The 18,766-nt window shown below is 35.6% G+C and overlaps 1 protein-coding gene across 2 annotated transcripts; it reads left to right on the top strand.

The window, feature by feature from the left end:
* Positions 1-1,243: 1,243 nt before the first annotated feature.
* Positions 1,244-18,387, top strand: LOC110110635 (cyclin-dependent kinase F-4). 2 transcript variants are annotated; one of them, XM_020842215.2, is made up of 17 exons: positions 1,244-1,369; positions 8,521-8,758; positions 8,865-8,902; positions 8,995-9,497; positions 9,570-9,648; positions 9,757-9,825; positions 9,907-9,996; positions 10,085-10,223; positions 14,868-14,970; positions 15,061-15,113; positions 15,200-15,266; positions 15,612-15,720; positions 16,838-16,903; positions 17,014-17,082; positions 17,176-17,233; positions 17,316-17,435; positions 17,603-18,387. In XM_020842215.2, exons 4-17 carry the CDS (start codon positions 9,490-9,492, stop codon positions 18,040-18,042), a joined length of 1,470 nt encoding a protein of 489 aa, XP_020697874.1. In that variant the 5' UTR covers positions 1,244-1,369; positions 8,521-8,758; positions 8,865-8,902; positions 8,995-9,489; the 3' UTR covers positions 18,043-18,387. The 2 variants fall into 2 exon arrangements, with proteins under 2 accessions (XP_020697874.1, XP_020697875.1); XM_020842216.2 differs by lacking the exon at positions 1,244-1,369 and adding an exon at positions 1,592-1,616.
* The last annotated feature ends 379 nt before the right edge of the window (positions 18,388-18,766 follow it).

Genomic DNA, 18,766 nt, shown 5'->3' on the forward strand with positions numbered 1-18,766 from the left:
CATATTCATCACTTAAGAAGCTAACAAAAGGTTGGGGAGTGATTTTCTTAGAGGTTTGAGTATTTTGATCTTAGGATAAGGTCTTGAGTTAGATTTAAATATATTTTTTTTCTCTCCACCTTCTTCATCATCTTCTTAACTATTATCATGCCAAAGAATTAATACATCATTATAGTAGATATAGATAAAGGCCACCAAAATTACTATATATTATATTATTTATTTTATATCATGATATATCTTTTTCATGGATCATCTCCTCCTTGTAAATAAATAAGTTGGCTCAAAAACTCCTTTTGTCAACAAAATAAGTTGACTTAGAGACTTATACATAATATTTTTCTTCTCCTCCCTTAAAAGCTACAAGTAGTTAATAACTCAAATTTAAATCTTGTTTGTGATCATATTAATAATTTATATTCATTAATAATCAGCACCTCTGATGCTCCACATTTACAATCACCTAATATTTATCAAATAGTGACATTAAATATATATATATCATTCATCAACTATTAATGTTAATTTTTAGATCTTCTGAGCCACTCTCTTCTAAGGAGAATGATTGAGCCATATTATCGAACATCTCTTATTAAGTGTATAGTTCTTTTAAACTTAAACTCTAATGCTAAACTTATAAATATTTGTTGGCTTCAATAGCTGACGTGGCATATTAGGTAAGAGAATAGTATAATCATTATAGCTATGCCACATTATTTTATCTTTGATTTTAGCCTTCACATTCTCTTGCAAAGAAGTAAGCCAAAATTCAACGGAACAAAAGAAAGAGTGATTTTACACCTTCAATTGGCGGACTACCCAACGTAAAGGAGCAGATTGCGGTCCGCTCACCGTCGAAATCGAGCACCTAACCCGTGGTCCGTATTCTCGCTCCGCGACCCACCGCCTCCTCGCATATAAAATTTATGTGTGCACACACCACATCCATCGTCAGATCATCGCCATTTTCTCTTCAAACAGCATATCATCCAGGTCCGCATTCGCGGGTCAATCCCGGCGGAGCACCATAGCAATCAGCCGGCCCATTGGCGGGCCCACACTTTGCTGGTTAATAATTTTAATTCGTCCACCTTACCGTACGCCATGTAGCGACCAACTTACGACAGCTTCACAAATGTGGGTCGCATAATAAATCTTGCGCCTCATTAGCGGAACCGTTTAAGTGAAAGCATGCAGTAGGTACAGGTTAATCAATGCCGGGTCTATATATATAGTCAATCTATCTCGCTGCTCAAATCTACGGTTCAATTTCTCCGTTGTGTCTTATAATTTTCCAAAAAATATTCTTTGCGCGTCCGTGGGCGGCTTTTGCCAACGCTGGGAGGCAAGGGAGGTTATGCCCGAGGAGGTATTGGACTGTGGATCTCTTTTTCTCCTTCTCTGAATTTTTTCCCACTGCATTTCTTCGTCGTCTGTTTCGTGGATGCGTTAGATCTGCGCTGTAATGAGCCGGAATGTGGAGATTTGTCCCCTCTCTCAAAGCTTTCCCTAGGGTTATGGCCCCTTGGTATCACTGCCGCTGATTCTAGGGTTTTGATTTGTGGCTTAGCTTGGTTTCCATTGAGGCGATCTGCGTTTTTGTGCTTGATGGGAGGGTACGTTTTCGATCGGGTTGATTGTTGATTAGGTCTAGGAAACGGCATTCTGATTGAATCCTCAAACATGGGTGATGGCGTGAGTGCGACTAATTGTTTGTTCGATTTATGAAAATTTGCTTCGTGGATGGAGATAGGCATGGTTGGGAAGTTTGTGATATCTGTTGTATGTTCTCGATTGTTTCTGAGGATTTAGTTTTTTTTTTCTTTGATGTTTGGGTTTGGCTGCACTTTGTTTTTTCTTATTTTTTGGAATGTTTATTGCGTATTTAGCAGTTAGGATTTGGTTTAATGTTCCATATTGATTGCCTGCTAGCCGCATTAGATAGCTTCCACTAGTTATCTACATCTTTCAAATTCAGGTGCTCAAATTATTCATAGTATCTTAATGATGTTTTCATACAAGCATTTCATATGAATAAAAATTACATAATTCTGGTATATTCTTGGTGAACTATTCTCAGATCTATCTATAAAGCGCATACTTTTATTTTGAGGTTGAAATAGTAAAATACTGTTTTTTTTTGTCTTTGCATGAACTTAATTTAGGGATATATAATTTAGATTTTTACATTGATGTTTGGATGTTCATGATGTAATTCTTGACATATTAATACTAACAATTGAGTGATTGATTTGTAAAGTGTAGTTGGTGGAAGTGAGGGAATTGAGATTGGTTTGGTGAAGTTGTAAGATTTTTGTGATATGATCTTGAGAGGCAATGTGATGCACATAGATAGTTTTACACTTGATGAATTCATGAGTAAAATGATTATCTATTTTCATATGTTTGACATGGGCATGGAATATTGGGTTATTGGAAAATACCAAGGCTGAAACATTATCACAGTTGAGAGGTTTTGGGGTGCGAAAGGGAGATGATGAACTCTTAGAGTAGAGATCACAACCATATGATATCTATGGTGGTGGTTGCTAGGGCGTGAGGAGTAGAATGGTTGATTGTAGATTACTTTTTCAAACACCATGAGATCAAGGTGTTGCCCAAGAATTTGCAATAGCTTGTTTTGAATTTACTATCAATTGTGACTCCTGCTCAGTCGAAGCTTGTAGATGAAGTTTGCCTCTTCAAATGGGTACATTGAAGCAAAGAGTTCCTTGAATGTAACAAAGTAACCATTTGAGTTGTTGAAAAATGGGTTTTGAGGGGATTGTGCATCATGTGTTGACAATCATGATTGATAGTTGAATGATATGTTTGGGTGGGGATGGTTAAATGGAGAAGAGAGCCGACAAGGTGCCTTTAGAGTGGAGGGTTTTGAAAATCTAGATTAGGGTAGTCACAAAGAGGTTCTTTTGCTAGAGTTGAGTTATGGACGGGCTTGCAAGAATTCATACCCGACCAATGAGGAATTTCTACGGCATAGAGTGATTGATTTGAATGCAACCTCGTTGGATTTTTAATCATTTGGATGCTAACAAAGTGGCAATGTCTCTGAGGATTCTCACATTGAATTGCTATTTCAATTAGTTAAGAAGTTTAGTGATGGCTCATGGATATCATTATTTTTTTTAGTATTGGTGAAAAAATGTTGTTAATTTAAATAAAGACGTAGAGAGTTGTATTGCCTTGGGTGTAAATCATCAAAGAGGGGTTGATTGAGATGGTATCAAAATCGAGTGTGTGTAGGTAGGTGGATAAGTTAGCCAACCATTGTGTGGGGGCATGCTTGAGCCTATGGAGAGATTTTCGGAGGCATCCATGCGGGGATAAGTAGGATTGATGATACCTTGTGGTTGGGTCATGTATACCTTATCGTTGAGATTGTTGCGAAGAAAGGCGTTGGAAACATCCAATTGAGTTATTTGGCCAAGAGTTGTAAGTGGAAACTATGAAATGTATGTATATTGTGGGTAATTTCACAACAAGACTGAACGTGGTTGTGTTTTCGATTCCATATTCTTATTTATAGCCTTAAGCTACAGTGTTTGCCTTATGTCTTGCAAAGTTGCCATCAAAATGGATCATGGTTTGGATTATCCATTTGCTGCCAAGTACATTTTGATGTGGAGATGTTAGAACTAGAATCTATATTCATTGGGCTTGAAGAGCGTGAAATTCTTTTGGTATGGCTTTACTCCACTATTTGGATTTAATGGCTAAAGAGTAGCAAGAGGGATCCTGCAGTTTGTTTGTTTGTAGCATGAGCTAAATTAAATATCTATTTTGGCTTGAGGGTACTCCTTTGGAGATGATGAGCATTGGATGAGTTGGTTTGCATGGAGCTTGCTTGGTAATGCTAAGGCTGCTTCTGAGAGTATTGGTATAGTTTGTGGAGTTGATGGAGAGGTGGTGCAATCATTGAGATATGAATGGGAGAAGGAAGTTTGCTGGATTTGGGAGGTTGGTAGATGTTATAGGTGAGTGGGATTTGTTATTATATTGTTTGGCTAATATAGTGGATGTTGAGATTAGAGTGAGAAGTGAGATTTTTGAAGGTGCAGGTGTTTGGTTCTGTGTTTGAGGAGTTGATTTGTAAGGATAGGTTTGATATAAGATATGTCAGGAAATGCATAGTTTTCTTGTGGTTGGGATGATAGCATTTATAGCCCTTACAGAATGTGGCATAACTAAGAAAGACACATTGCATAGAGTTAGGTGCAGTTTATTTTTGAGATGAGGTTGGCGTCATGGATAGAAATCACATATGAAGATTTTGCGATGAGAGATTGTAGGTTGTGGGCTAGACATTTTATTTATGAGGTAGACGATGGTAAGTAGGGTGTCAACCCAGAGAGAGTGAGCTAGACCTGCTTTGAGTAGAAGGGTGTGGTTGATTTCAATTATATGAAAATGTCTATTTTGTTTAGGAGTGTAGGGGCAATTGATTTGATTAGAGTTCCCCCATTGATTCTAAAAGATTTTGAAAAATTTGGCATGTATATTCGACACCCCCATCGAATCAAATCATCAAATGTCTTTATTTGAGATTTAGTTGATGTCGATCATATTTTTGTGTTTTGAATATTGAAGTAGGTTTGATTTCTTAGTGGAAATAACTAGCATAAAAATGTGAAAAATCATTAATGAATAAGACAATATATTTGTAGCCTTCATTTGAAGTTGTGAGAGCATGGCCATATGCATCATAATGTATAATATTTTGAGGTGATAGACCACTAGAAGAGGATAAATATAATGATAATTTGTAACTTTTTGCTAAATTACAAGAAGTACATTAAATTTGCTTAGTGGAATACACATATTTGGATTGGTGTTAGTTATAAGTAGAATTGTATGGCTGTGTGGATGTCCTAATCTGCTATGCCATTTGGACGTGGCTGAGAGCATGGATAGGAAGGTACCATTGGAGTTTTATTTGGAAGTTGCAGAGAAGTGCTGAATTGGGCATAGGCCATTACAACTCTTGCCTACGAGTAGAGTTTGATTGGTTTTCTGATATTGAATGTGGTATTTGGTGGCAGCAAAATGAACAATTCATGGCTTATCATTAGTGAGATGAATAACATAGATCAAGTTATGTGAAAGGTTGGAGATATGAAATATTTGGGAGGGTTTAAGCTTATTTGATGGAGTTGGAAGAATACTATTACCAGTGTGGAAGATGTGGAGTTCCTGACTGTTACTGACAACAACTTGTTTTTGGCCCATGTGGTATGGGATTGGAATATTGGATAGGCTTTGCAGGATCAGAGGTTAGATGAGTTGATGCTCTTGTTTTGAGAAACCATTTAGAGTTGAATGTAGAGGAAGACACAAGTTGAGCTTGAGCATAGGATGAGGGATTGTATGTTGAATCCATGCGATACTTGCATTTCATAGTTGAATGGCCAAGCATGCTGCATATTTGACATTTCTTGGGTGGGTTCAAAGGTGTTACCACAACGATTCTGGGAGAAGTCATTGAGATCGTTTCTGTGATTGTTTGTGTCAGTGTAGCCTTTGGCGGGCATGGAGTTAGGAGCACAGCTATGGTCTCTATTGCAAGATGTTGCTTGGGCAAGGTGCGGATCAGAGAATGAAGTTTGTTGAGTGTGAGAAGCTTTAGTTGCAAGTTGTTTCCCAAATAAAGCACCGAGTAAAGATCATCGCAGGTTAGAGATTTGTTCTTATTGCAATCTTAAACTTTTGATAGTGTGGTGGTAGGCTATCTTGGTTTCGAGGATAATGTCCTCAGGGTTAAGACGTGTGTCAACAACCATAGTGGAATCAACTTTGTACTAGATATCAATAAGATATTCGTTCATTGATTTGTCTTTCATGGACATATGATGAAGCTCATTTTTCAAACTCTAGTGTTTGCGTGAGCGATTGCTCGATTATAAGCAACGGTTGATAATGGATCAAATTTCTACACTCTTATTAAGATTGAGAATGTAGGGTAGTAGGGATGGAGATATAGTTAAGTATGGTGTCTAGGTTTTGATCAACTAGCTTCTAAGCGTTGTATTATGAGTTGATAATGATGGAGCTATCAGTGTTGATGAAATGGTTGTTGGGTTTGATAGGGGTGCCGTTCAAGTATCCTTTGAAGCCATTGGAGGTGTGTGAACTCCAAGAGGAGTGATTTTAGATTGTGAGCTGTTTGGAGATAATGTTCTTAATGTTAGACATAAAGAACTTCAGTTGAGTAGGAATGACAGTATTCCTAGTGGTTGACGATGAATTGGAGGCCATTGATTTGTTCGAATGCTTAATGTGATGAGCTGGTATTATTCATGAGGAATTAGAATGTTGCCATTTGGCTAAGTGGCTCTGGTACCATATAGAATGAGAGAAAATTACAAGCAGAGAAGTGTTGAGAAGAATATGCAGAGACAGTTTTAGAAGCTACAGCAACTTTCATTTCATTTCATTTTAATTGTATTACAGCGATGCAGCAATTTATAAAATAGAGTAAGGGAACATTTCTGCAAGTGATAAAAAGCTGTTGTTATATCTTAAGTTCTGTGATTGCTCCAGGTTTTTATAGATTAATGACTGAGATAAGCTTGAGACTATTAGGGCGGGCATGACTGTGATTATGACGGCTTTGGGCTGTTATAAGTAATCACTTAGAAATCATCCTTTATCCCACAAAATTGGAAACAGATACATTTAAGGCCACCTGAATATGATGGGCGTCTTCCAGGGTGACCAGTGGTTTTAGTTGATGAATTAATCTTGATACCCTTTGATGCATTGGCTCTGAAAAAATCTGACCACAATCAGGGAGCTCTCTAGTTTTTGTGGATGTTAATGCATGTTTTGACAATGTTGATCAAGTTTGGTTATTATAAATTTTTTTATGTTTGATGTCCGTATCATTTATGTATGAGTATAACTTGGTTCAAGTATTCTAGTTGCAGACATTTGATATCTTATGCGTAGGAAAAATGCCACAGCATAACATGTGAAAATGTAAGTCTGTTTGCATCAGTTTTATTAAATGGAATAATTCTAGTATATTTGATGTTTAGGAGTCGCATAATTATTCTATTTTATAAAAAGACTTTTGTTAAAGAAAATTAGTTCTTCTGGAATCAATTGTGAATTGCCTAACGCTATTTTACCCTGTACCATTCAAGCTTTATCCCTGAAAATTGGAATATATACATTTGAGGCAGTTTTGATGGGATTAAGGATGTGAAATTGCTCAGATGATTCTATTTTCTTTAGTAAATTAAACCCACCTACTATAGATAATTTCCTTGTCCTTTGCGTTACCATTTCCAAAATCTGATTGTACGGACGCCCTTTTCTACCTTGTCATTGTGTCACTGTGCTCCTATTATTACTACACTGAGAACTACATTTTGCTCTTCTTTTCTTCTATTTATTGTTATGCTGGATCCTAAATGATCTTATTTGATTAAGTGATTGCATTCTTTATCTAAATATTTTTTTATTTGCTCATCCCATTCTTTTGAAGCCAAGGGATCATTTAAAGGCGGTCATCACATATCTGTTTTATAATATTCTCCTTTATGCTTCCTTTAGGTTAGAAATTCTTAAGGCTATTTCCTTTCCTTTTCTATGTCCATCAATATTTGTACTAAATCAGTTAATCATGTTGTGAGCCCTTTTACCAAGAATTCTTTTCTGCGTACTTAAATTAAACTCAGTCTGTTCAAGTTGTGCTACACAACTTCTTGATTATTACATACAATATTTAATGTAATTGAGTTACAAATCCAATTTTTTCTGAAGGTCATTTCTTGGCTACTACTCAAAATTTGATTTTCTTTTTCATCTTTGTGAATTTTTTTTTTACGGATAGGTTCAAAGGTTGCATTGTAATTTTGATTTAGCTTGTTTCTTTTTGATGCTTATGCATGGCTAGAGTTTTTGAATTTAGTTTTAGATGTGGGTGGTTTAACTTATCAAATCTAGTTTCTGAAAGCATATAAGGGCAGTTTGATTAGTAATGTTTTGAGATTTATTATAGCCGTTGCATTGTGATGATAATGAATTCTCCGAAATTACATTAAAGTTAATTAATTTTGACTTTTTTTGGCAGTTTCATTCCCTTCTTTGGGTTATTTGATATATATATTATGTGGACATTCGTCAATGACGCTACTGCTTTAGGTGCACATTATAGTAGACGGCTAATAGGGAGCCTGATCTGCTACTATAATGGAAATCACATCTAGAATCCATTTAGCTCTTTGTGCGTGTATGTGCATGTGTGTGGCTTCTTTCATTTGTCTTTATTATTTTTACTGAATAGATGGTGCATTTTCTAATATGAAGATTAGTGCCAAGTTAACATGAATGATGTTGTTCACTTACTAATGTTGTTGGAAAAATGTTAACACAATGTTATGCATGCTATTCTTTTTATAATTTAGATTTAGTGTGGATTTTTTTCTCTTTTCGTTAGTTTAATCATTTTTGCGCATGAAGAGATTAAATAACATGTATATTTTTTTCTACCCGTAGGCTTTGCTCATCTTCCTAGTGGGCTTAATAGTCTATCTTGAATTATGGAGAAAGTATTCCCTTGCTCAAGTTGCTACCAACACCCAGTCTTGCCATCATGGGAATCTTTTGAACAGCGGTTTCTTGTGCTGGGTGACTTCCTCATCGCTTTTGTTAACTGCACTTAGTGGCATGTTGTTGGTAAATGATATTGAAAAGCAACCTGATGAGACTCTTTTCTGAAGCCCTTGTTGGATCGGTAGTGCACCTTCTCTTTTCATGATCTGCTTTTAATGCTTCATGCTTTATGTAGAGGCTTGTTTTTATGCATTATTCCTTGATAAGCTGTGGTTTTTTTTGGGCAGTGCTTGCTTTCTCTGCTTCAGTCTCGAGTTATTTTAAGGTATGGAGTACTCAACGCCGAAGATTTTTTATTTTTTTTTTGCCTGTATTCCTGTTCTCTGGGTTCATATTTTACATTGTATTCATTTGCAGGTTTAGATTGCGCCACAATAACTGTTGTTCGTCTGCATCATAGCGGTAGATTGTTCACCTGAATTCGTTGTTGTAGCTGAGCACCCCTTTGCTTTGATGAAGTTGGCTGGATTATTGAATAAATAGATTCATGATGGTTTGCACCTCTTTCATGGAGAAGTGAGAACATCTTGCAATCAGGTTTGCTTTAGTTTCCTAGGAAAGTGAAATATCAATCCCGCCTTACACCATGAGCAGTTATGCCTTGAATACGAACTTGGTTCACAACAAATTCCTGGCTGCACAAAGAACGTGACTTCTCATTGGTAGAGTAGCTATTTTTCGGAATGACTTGAGTGTGGACTCATGGTGAAAGCTTTACAAAATTGCTATGTGCATAAAGCTTCGGTTGTAAAAATAAAAATTCACTCCGTCCTTCAACATCACACATCTCTCAGACCATAAGTATTTATTTTTGTTTGTAAGTATCGAAAGGAGTGTTGGGCTTCATTGAAAATGGAACGGTGAGTAGATTATGTTTGATATCGGTTTTAATTGCTGCTGAACACTATCTGAAAAGTTACCACATGTGGCAGGTACAAGTTAATAAAAGAAGTTGGTGATGGAACCTTTGGAAGCGTCTGGCGGGCCATAAATAAATTGACTGGTGAAGTGGTATGTTAGTTCTGTGAACGACATTGTCTTAAAGTGCGTCAATGATTCTACGAGTTTTTAAGTAGCAGAAATGACTATAATTTTAAATATTCTCTTCATCTTTGACAGGTTGCAGTGAAGAAAATGAAGAGAAGGTATTATTCTTGGGAGGAATGCATGAATCTTCGTGAAGTTAAGGTTGTTTTACTTGATACTATCTGTTACATTTTCCCATAACACCATTTTTGTGTTACTGAGACAATGTTTGGCTTTTCGAAGTCCCTGCGAAGGATGAACCATTCTAATATTGTGAAGCTAAAGGAGGTCATAAGGGAGAATGATATACTGTATTTCATATTCGAATACATGGTAGGTGTTTTGAGACAGCATGGGTTTTCAATATTTAATATGTAAAAATAAATTGTGTTTAATCAGTATTGGTGTTGGATATCATTAGGAATGCAACCTTTACCAGCTCATGAAAGACAGAGTCAAGCTTTTCATGGAAACTGAAATCCGAAATTGGTGTTATCAAATATTCCAAGGCCTTTCTTACATGCACCATAGAGGTTACTTTCACCGAGATCTCAAGCCTGGTATATGTTCCTTTTTGGTTTTCATCATCCTTTGTAGTAGTTTAGAACATGCTTGGAATCAAATTTTATTTTTATTTTAAAAAAATATGTTTGGAACCAATGGCTTTTGTTTTTTTTTTAATTTTAATTTTTTATTTTTAAAGACAAATCAAATTATTTTAAAAAATACTCAAAATATGGTATTTTTATTATTTTAAAAAAGAAAAATAGCCCCAACTAGCCGACTACCACCACTACCCCTACTGTCATTGCTAGCCGCTCTCACTGCTAGCTACAACCACCTCCACTACTACTGCCACCGCTAACTTATGCAACATTCAATATAAATAAAAACAACTCATATTTAAAATATCAAATATAATTTTATATCATATTAGAACATAACTAAAACAACATCAACAACAACAATAACAACATCAAGCCTTTATCCCACTACGTGAGGTCGACTACATGAATTTTTTTTCTCCATTGTGTTATGTAAGAGTTAAATTCTCATTTAACTCTATTAAAAAAGAGGCAATTTTTAATATTTTCTAACCAAGTCTTTTTAGGTCTACCTCTCTTAACATAGGCCAAATGTAATACATCTACTCTCCTAATCGGGTCATTAGAAGACCGATATTTTATGTGACCAAACCATCTAAGACGACTCTCTCTATTCTTATCATTCATTGGAGCTACTCCAACCTTTTCACATATATGCTCATTGCGCATTCTACCTCTAAAGAGTAAACCCACTCGTCCACTTCAGCATCCTCATCTCTGCAACGCTTATCTTAATTGTATGCTTCTCTTTTAATGGCCAATTGATGTAGGCAAAGCTAAATTTTTTTTATGTTTCCTTGTTTCCTTATTGGCTATATGAGCATTTAATCTTTGGGCTGTTTTTCCCTTAATGGGCTTGGCCCATATCTTCCCATGATTGTTGGTTGCAATATTTGGATTCCCATTTTGCTAGTTGTTAATGCTCTCCATGCAGATTTCATTTTCCTATGCTGGCTGCTTTTCCCATGGTGTTGTCCCCCCTTTTTTCCTTTTGCTGGCTGTTTGATTTTCACCTTACTGTTTTTCTGTATTAAGTGCATTAACTTCTCATTAAATGAATTATCTTGTGAGACTTTTATTGGCTACTTGGGGTGGCTCATTTATGTGGCATTTGGATCTTTTTCCCTTATATAGAGGGCAGTTTTGGCTGCTGGAAAAATGGTTGAATGGGATGAATATTTGGACACTATAACATGTGGGTTTGTAATAGCTTGTGAGCTATCTTCCTCTACCTTTCTTCTTCTAATTCGTCTTGCTCTCCTATCTTTTTTTTTTCTATCCATGATTTTCATTCTACTTGTATCTTTCTTCTCAAACTTTTATAAGTTGTAGTGTGTCTTTGTTTTAATACTATTATTATCTTGTTTATGTTTGTCTACGACTCTATGTTTTAAGGAAGAAAAATTGTCTTATACGTTGCAATTTTAGTGTAGTGTTTTTGGTTGCATCAATTTGGTATCATAGAGGTTATATAGTTGTGTGAGTTTCTTTTTCTAAAAAAAAAAAACGGAAAGTCAAAACAATCAATTAGTTGAAGACAAACAAGAAAGTCAGCCAACTATGCCTTAGATTCATTAGGACAAATTTCCAACAACAAAATGGGTTCCACCTCAAGCATGTTCTTCTAATCCACTATAGAATGAGCTCCTCAAAATTCAAAAACAATTGTATTTTTGTGCAGAGAGATGAAAATAAGAAGTGTCTACTTCAATATGAGTTTGAACAAGAAAATGAGATGATTCAAAGGAAGTATTACTTTTTAATTCAGAAAATGGAAAATGCGCTATCAGAACATTTTGGGAGTTTTGAGGCAATCTCATTAGGGGATGAGATTTCTCTACTTGGGGAGAATTGATGTAGGCAAAGCTAGATTTTTTTTAATGTTTCCTTGCTTCCTTGTTGGTTGAAAGTCAAAACAATCAACAAGTTGAATGCAAATAAGAAAGTTAGCCAACTATGCCTTGGATTCATGAGAAGAAATTTCCAACAACAAAATGGGTTCTATCTCAAGCATGTTCTTCTAATCCACCACAGAACGAGCTTCTCAAAATTCAAAGACTACTGTATTTATGTGCAGAGAGATGAAAATAAAAGGTGTTTACTTCAATTTGAGTTTGAACAAGAAAATGAGATGATCCGAAGGAAGTATGAATCTTTAATTTAGGAAACAGAAAATGCCCAATCAGAACATTTTGGAAGTTCTGAGGCAATCTCATCAGGGGATGAGATTTCTCCACCTGGGGAGAATTGATGCAGGCAAAGTTAGTTTTTTTTTTAATGTTTCCTTGCTTCCTTGTTGGTTATATGGGTATTTAATCTTTGGGTTATTGTTTCCTTAATAGGCTTGGCCCATATCTTCCCATAATGGCTGGTTGCAATATTTAGATTCCCATTTTGCTGGCTGTTAATGTATTGCATGTAGATTTCATATGGTTGTTAATGTTCTCCATGCAGATTTCGGATGGTTGTTGATGTTCTCCATGCATATTTCATTTCCCTATGCTAGTTGTTTTTCCCATAGTGATGTCCCCCTTTTTTCCTACTGCTGGCTGTTCGATTTTCACCATAATGTTTTTCTATACTAAGTGTATTAACTCATTAAATGGACTATCTTGTGAGGCTTCTATTGGCTACTTGGGTAGCACATTTATGTGGCATTTGAACCTTTTTTTCCTATATATAGGGTTGTTTTAGCTGCTGGAAAAATGGTTGAATGGGATGAATATTTGGACACTATAACCAGCAGGTTTGTGATAGCTTGCGAGCTATCTTCATCTACCTTTCTTCTTCTAATTCGTCTCGGTCTCCTATCTTTTTCTTTTATCCATGATTTCCATTCCACTTGTATCTTTCTTCTCACACTCTTATAAGTTGTAGTGTGTCTTTGTTTTAATACTATTGTTATCTTGTTTATGTTTGTCTATGTTTTAAGGAAAAAAAGTTGTCTTCTAGTTTATAATCTTAGTGTATTCTTTTTTGTCGCATCACCAACATTTTGCACCATAAAACATTGCAGGTATCTGTGTATCACCACCATCTTAGAGAATTTTCCCTTATGTTTGAGGGGTACTTTTTTATCACACATCAGGCTCGATGTATTCTTCTACTTCAACCATCCAACTTGAATTCTACTAATAATATTCCCATCTACTTAACCATCACTTTAGACAATAGATAGAAGATGTATAAAAGGCGCACTCTTATTAATGACTTGATCACCCAAAGTCACAATCCCCCCATTAGTTATATTATTACTAAAATTACACTCAATGTATTTGATTTTAAATTTACTCAAACGAAAACCTTTAGACTCTAAGGTTGACCTCCATAATTAAAGTTTACTTTCCACTTCCTCTCTAGTCTTATCAAGAAGAAGAATATCATCAACAAAAAGTATAAACTATGGTACATCCTCTTGCAAATGTCTAGTAAGAACATCCATGACTAAACCAAAAAGAGATGGGCTTAAAGTTGATTCTTGATGTAATCCAACTGCTTGATCCAACCTCCTTGTGTTTGAACACAAGTAACAACTCTTGCATGCATATCCTTAAATGGCTTGAGCATAAGCACTATTAACCCCTTTCTTTTCTAAAACTCTCCATAGCACTTCTCTTGGAACTTTATCTTAAGCTTTCCATAAATCATTAAATATCATTTGTAGACCCTCCTTATTCTCCCTATTTTCTCCATAAAACCTCTCAATAAATATATAGCTTTCATAGTAGACCTACCCGACATGAATCCAAATTGATTTTGAGAAACATTAGGATTACGTCGTAACCTTATATTCAATAACTCTCTCCCAAAGTTTTAGAGCATGACACACTAACTTAATTCCTCTTGAATTCGCACACTTTTGTGCTTCAACTTTATTCTTAAAAACAGGAATCAGCACACTCCTCCACTCAAAATAAAAATAGAAAGTAATCCCAAATATTCTATTGAAATACTGATCCTAATTTAATAACTATTTTATGGACATCCTGATCTAAATCTAATGACCACTTTCTGGACATGGATTTTTTGCTACAAATTAGTTTGATGGTTATGAACGGTCATTTACCTCATACATTTTGTTGCTCGTATACTTTCTTTTGAGTCATTTTATATATATTTTTCGTCATCCCTTTCCCTATGGAACTTGGTAGTTTAATATTTGGTTTGGACTGTATAATGGGGTCCAGTAATGTTTTTTCATTTGCATCGGGTTTTTTATTCTTTTTCATTTATGTGATTCAAATGCATGGCTTAGTTCTTTGCGTAAGACTGGTTACCCACTTGCAAGTGCTATCAATTGGAAATTGTCTTGTATGGTTGTTACTTGTTAGTTGTTATTTGCTTTATTGGGTTTTAATTTATGAATACTTGATTCATTCTGGTTGAGTGATACATGTGGTACATTTGCCAGTGTTCATAATGTCTTTTTGTGTAGAAAATGGTCCAACATATGACGAAAAGGATTTATAATCATTATAGTTGGTATTCTTTTGTGATTGCGAAAGGACTTATCTTGTTCATGACCTAAAAACCTCTGTAGCCTTCTGGTGTTTACTTCCTTTTTATTATATTGATGGAGATCATGGTGAAATTTTACAGAGAACTTATTGGTCACCAAAGAGATTATAAAGATTGCTGATTTTGGCCTTGCTCGTGAATTGTGCTCACAACCACCATATACAGAATATGTCTCTACTCGCTGGTAGTGCTACTGAAACTCTTGTTTTTGTTCTTGTACTTATTCTCTATTTTGTAGTGTTGTATTATTGAATGATGCACCGGAATAATTTAGGTATCGGGCGCCAGAAGTTTTGCTGCAGTCTTCTTTATATGATTCAGCAGTTGGTGAGTGATTTATATTCGTTGAATATATAGTACGCATCGTTGCTTTACACGTGATGATTCTGAGGACTCATGTTTTCTTTCTCTAGATATGTGGGCGATGGGTGCTATAATGGCTGAACTTTTCACTCTTCATCCTCTTTTTCCAGGCTCAAAGTAATCTCTTGATCTAATTTGTGCCAGCAGTGTAATATTTTAAGCTATTTTAAAAAATCTGCAACGTTTGATTCCTATATTGGTATAATTCATGCTATCTTATTGAAGGTTTTATGTTCAAGAATCATTACTGTAGGCTTTTACTCGTAGGAATAACAAAATTTAGCTTTTGTATAATTTCATGCAAAGCTTGTAGTCTTCCTTTGTTTAATATGAACCCTAAACGTAACATCTATATTACCACATGCCACATGCCGTATTATGGGGTTATCGTTGTAGTCCCATGATGTTGCTGTTGCTTTAAGATCTAAAGTTGGTCTGATTCTTTTTCTATGGACTTTGCAGCGAAGCAGATGAAATTCATAAAATCTGTAGTGTAATTGGTAGCCCTGATCATGGCACCTGGGCTGAAGGCCTCCAACTTGCTGATGCCATGAGTTACAAGTTTCCACAGGTTCTTTCTTCTATTCTTATTTTAAATGCATGCTACAAAATTATTGGATACCTGAAGTGTTTAATGGTAATGAGCCTCTCTAAGTTTTCATTAGACCTTCTATCAGGACTGTAGTGAGAACTGAATTGAATGTTTTGCCTTTGTTCTGTGATTTTGAAAATCGACCCCAGATACTCTGGGAGAAGGCCAATGATGATGATGACGATCTGTGAATTTTGGATATCCTTTTGGTGAAACAGTTAACTGAACGTGTTTATAGCAATAACCTTTTTCATTCTGTTTTTCATTTCGGTTTTAAATGTATTTTTGATTGTGACTTTAACAAGACTAATTGCTTCATTATGGGCATTCTTCCCATTTTATCACTTTTCTGACCAATGTTGATTTGACCGTCCGCTAGATAATAGTTCTTGATATTGCCAAAAGTGCATTGCGATCAATATATGTAGGGGTATAGTTGGGTATAAAGATAGTGCTGTCTTAATTTCTTAACGTTAACTTAAATTTTACTGAAGGCATGAGGTAGAGCCTTAATTAAATTCAGCTGTAGGGTGCTAGAGATTGTACTATTAGTACGGTAAGAAATTAGGAAGTGTTTGTTAATATAAATTGATAGTTGTGCCTGCGATGTTGTTGCTGTGGTAATTTTTAATATTTTCCCCAATCTTAAGCAGTAGTAGCAAATATCTCTGCTATTTCTTGAAGCCGGGTCTATTTTTTTTTTTGGCTTTTTTTAAGTATCCTTGCCAAATTTGATTTGAACAGTCAAATCGAGTTTGTTTTGTTATGATGCATTGCTGAAGGAATTAAAAACACTTCAGTAATAGAATTACGGATTGTTCATTCATTAGTTATTTTTTTATTGTTTTTTAGTATTTTATTTTATTTTACTCTTTTTGTATATATATGTTTCATATAAGTTGGCTTGGTTTTCCCGTAGTGAAGGAAGAGTACATTAGAGTGGCATGGGTCCTTTATTTAAAAATTCGCTGATTGATTCCTGAGTATTTACTTTTTAATGTTGTCTTTAGTTTGTATTGTTTAATTATTAAGTTCCACAAGCGACTCAAGTTATCCAAATTGAATGAACTATATTGTCTTGCATACACCATGGCAGGTTCCTTGTGCCAATTTGGCAGAGCTAATCCCCTCAGCCAGTGAGAATGCAGTCAATCTTATTAAGGTATAGACTAGTTAAAATACCTTTTTTTAAATAAATGAAGTTTTACGAACTGTAGTGTGAAAACCATGATTTAGATTTTCAAGATTAATCTCTTTCATATACATGTGCAGTCTCTCTGCGCGTGGGACCCCACCAAAAGACCAAAGGCAGCAGAGGTCCTCCAACATCCTTTTTTCCAGGTGAGAAGCTTTATGGTTCTTCATGGTATAAATGTTCTTTCAGTCTTTTAGACATACGGCTCTTAATATTGATTTAATTATTCAATCTGTCAGGCCTCCTATTATGTTCCTCCATCTCTTCGTCCGAGGGTTCCAAATACTCCTCCATCTGGTTTGTTTATATTTGTTGTTGTACATTTTTTCGCAGTACAGCGGAGTTTTGATGCAATTTGTTTTTTGGTAAAATTTGTCAGTTGGAAGTAAAGGTTCGTTGGAGCAGAAGAGTGGTAGAAGGTATTCAACTGGAGCTCTGTCAAGCAACAAGCCTGCAAGCAATGTGCTCCGTGCTAAGATAAATTGCTCTCTCAAGTCAGGTACTTTTTATCTATCTATGTTTTTCATGTTGTATTATTTTGATTCATTTACCTAACAGGTTCTGTTGGGTAAGATCTTTTCAATTATGAATGCTTGAACTTTAATCCGGACTCTGAAAGATTGATTACTTACGGTTGTTTGTTTGTTTTTTTAATATCTGGCTTAGGGGGGGTGCAGCGAAAGCTCTCCATGGATCAGCAGGAAGCTGAGAAGAGTGGGAAATTGAAGAATAGTCTGAAGCATCCACGATACCAGCCACCAGCAAGGCAAAACCAAGGTTTGTTGAGGTCAGTGGGGGAGAATATAATAATAAGCAAGAAGAGCATGCAGAGGATACCGGATGAGGCGAGGTCAGTGCTCCCCCGCAATTTTACTAATACAATGAGGAGATCATCGAGCAAGGCGTCTGCATCAGATGATGAAGTGGCGGAAAAGCTAGCAAAGCTGAGCGTTGGATCAGGAACAGGATCAGCATCTGGTGGTGCAAGGCCTCCTCCACCACCCCCATCGTTGAAGGCTGGGGGTTGGCATAGCCACACTGATTTCCTGACGCGTTCATATGAGGTACCCTCTGCCAGGCGCTATTCTAGGAAGGTGGTCGGCTAAATTCCTCCTGTCCCCCCCGTTCGCTCGTTGTTGATTTTTTAAGTTTCTCTCTGGCAAAGTTGCGTTTTACTGCGTCTATGCATGTTGTTGTCTCTTAATTGGTTTTGTTAACTACTGCTTCTGTCTCTAAATCCTTGTATTACATAATGCCTTATTCAGAAATTTTAACTTTTTTTTTTTAATTTTTTATTGCACTGACAACCATGTAGCGGATGGCTGCTATTTTATTAAACATTTACAGATCTCTCGCGTTCGAATTTTAAAATAGGAAACAGCAAGCATTCCATTGGTTTTGTATTCAACCTTCTAAAAAAAGAGTTCGGATGGTTAGGTTGTTCGCAGTTACAGCGTATTTTGTGGAAATGGAAATTTTGATGTATTTGACGAATAATAAATGTAGTGCGGTATTTATTTATTTCAACCTTTATTTGCTTATTGTAGTTAATGCCTTACGATTCCAGATGAAACGGCAATAGCACTATCCAACCTTTAGTTTAATCTCTCATCTTTTGCAATGTAGTTTTATTTTCTACAGCATTTAATAAACAAGTATATTTACATATTAGAGGTTTTTTGGTAATAAATTCATTCAATTTAATTATTATCAAGTATGCAGTAGGATACAAACATGAAAATTGTTAGTTTCTTCTATGTAATGATTAAATAAGTTAGGTGCGTGAAAGTACATGAATTCTCTTTATTATTATTATTTTAAATGTCATTA

The sequence above is a fragment of the Dendrobium catenatum genome, unplaced genomic scaffold (genome assembly GCF_001605985.2).
Source record: "Dendrobium catenatum unplaced genomic scaffold, ASM160598v2 fragScaff_scaffold_1639, whole genome shotgun sequence".
NCBI classification, from domain to species: domain Eukaryota; kingdom Viridiplantae; phylum Streptophyta; class Magnoliopsida; order Asparagales; family Orchidaceae; genus Dendrobium; species Dendrobium catenatum.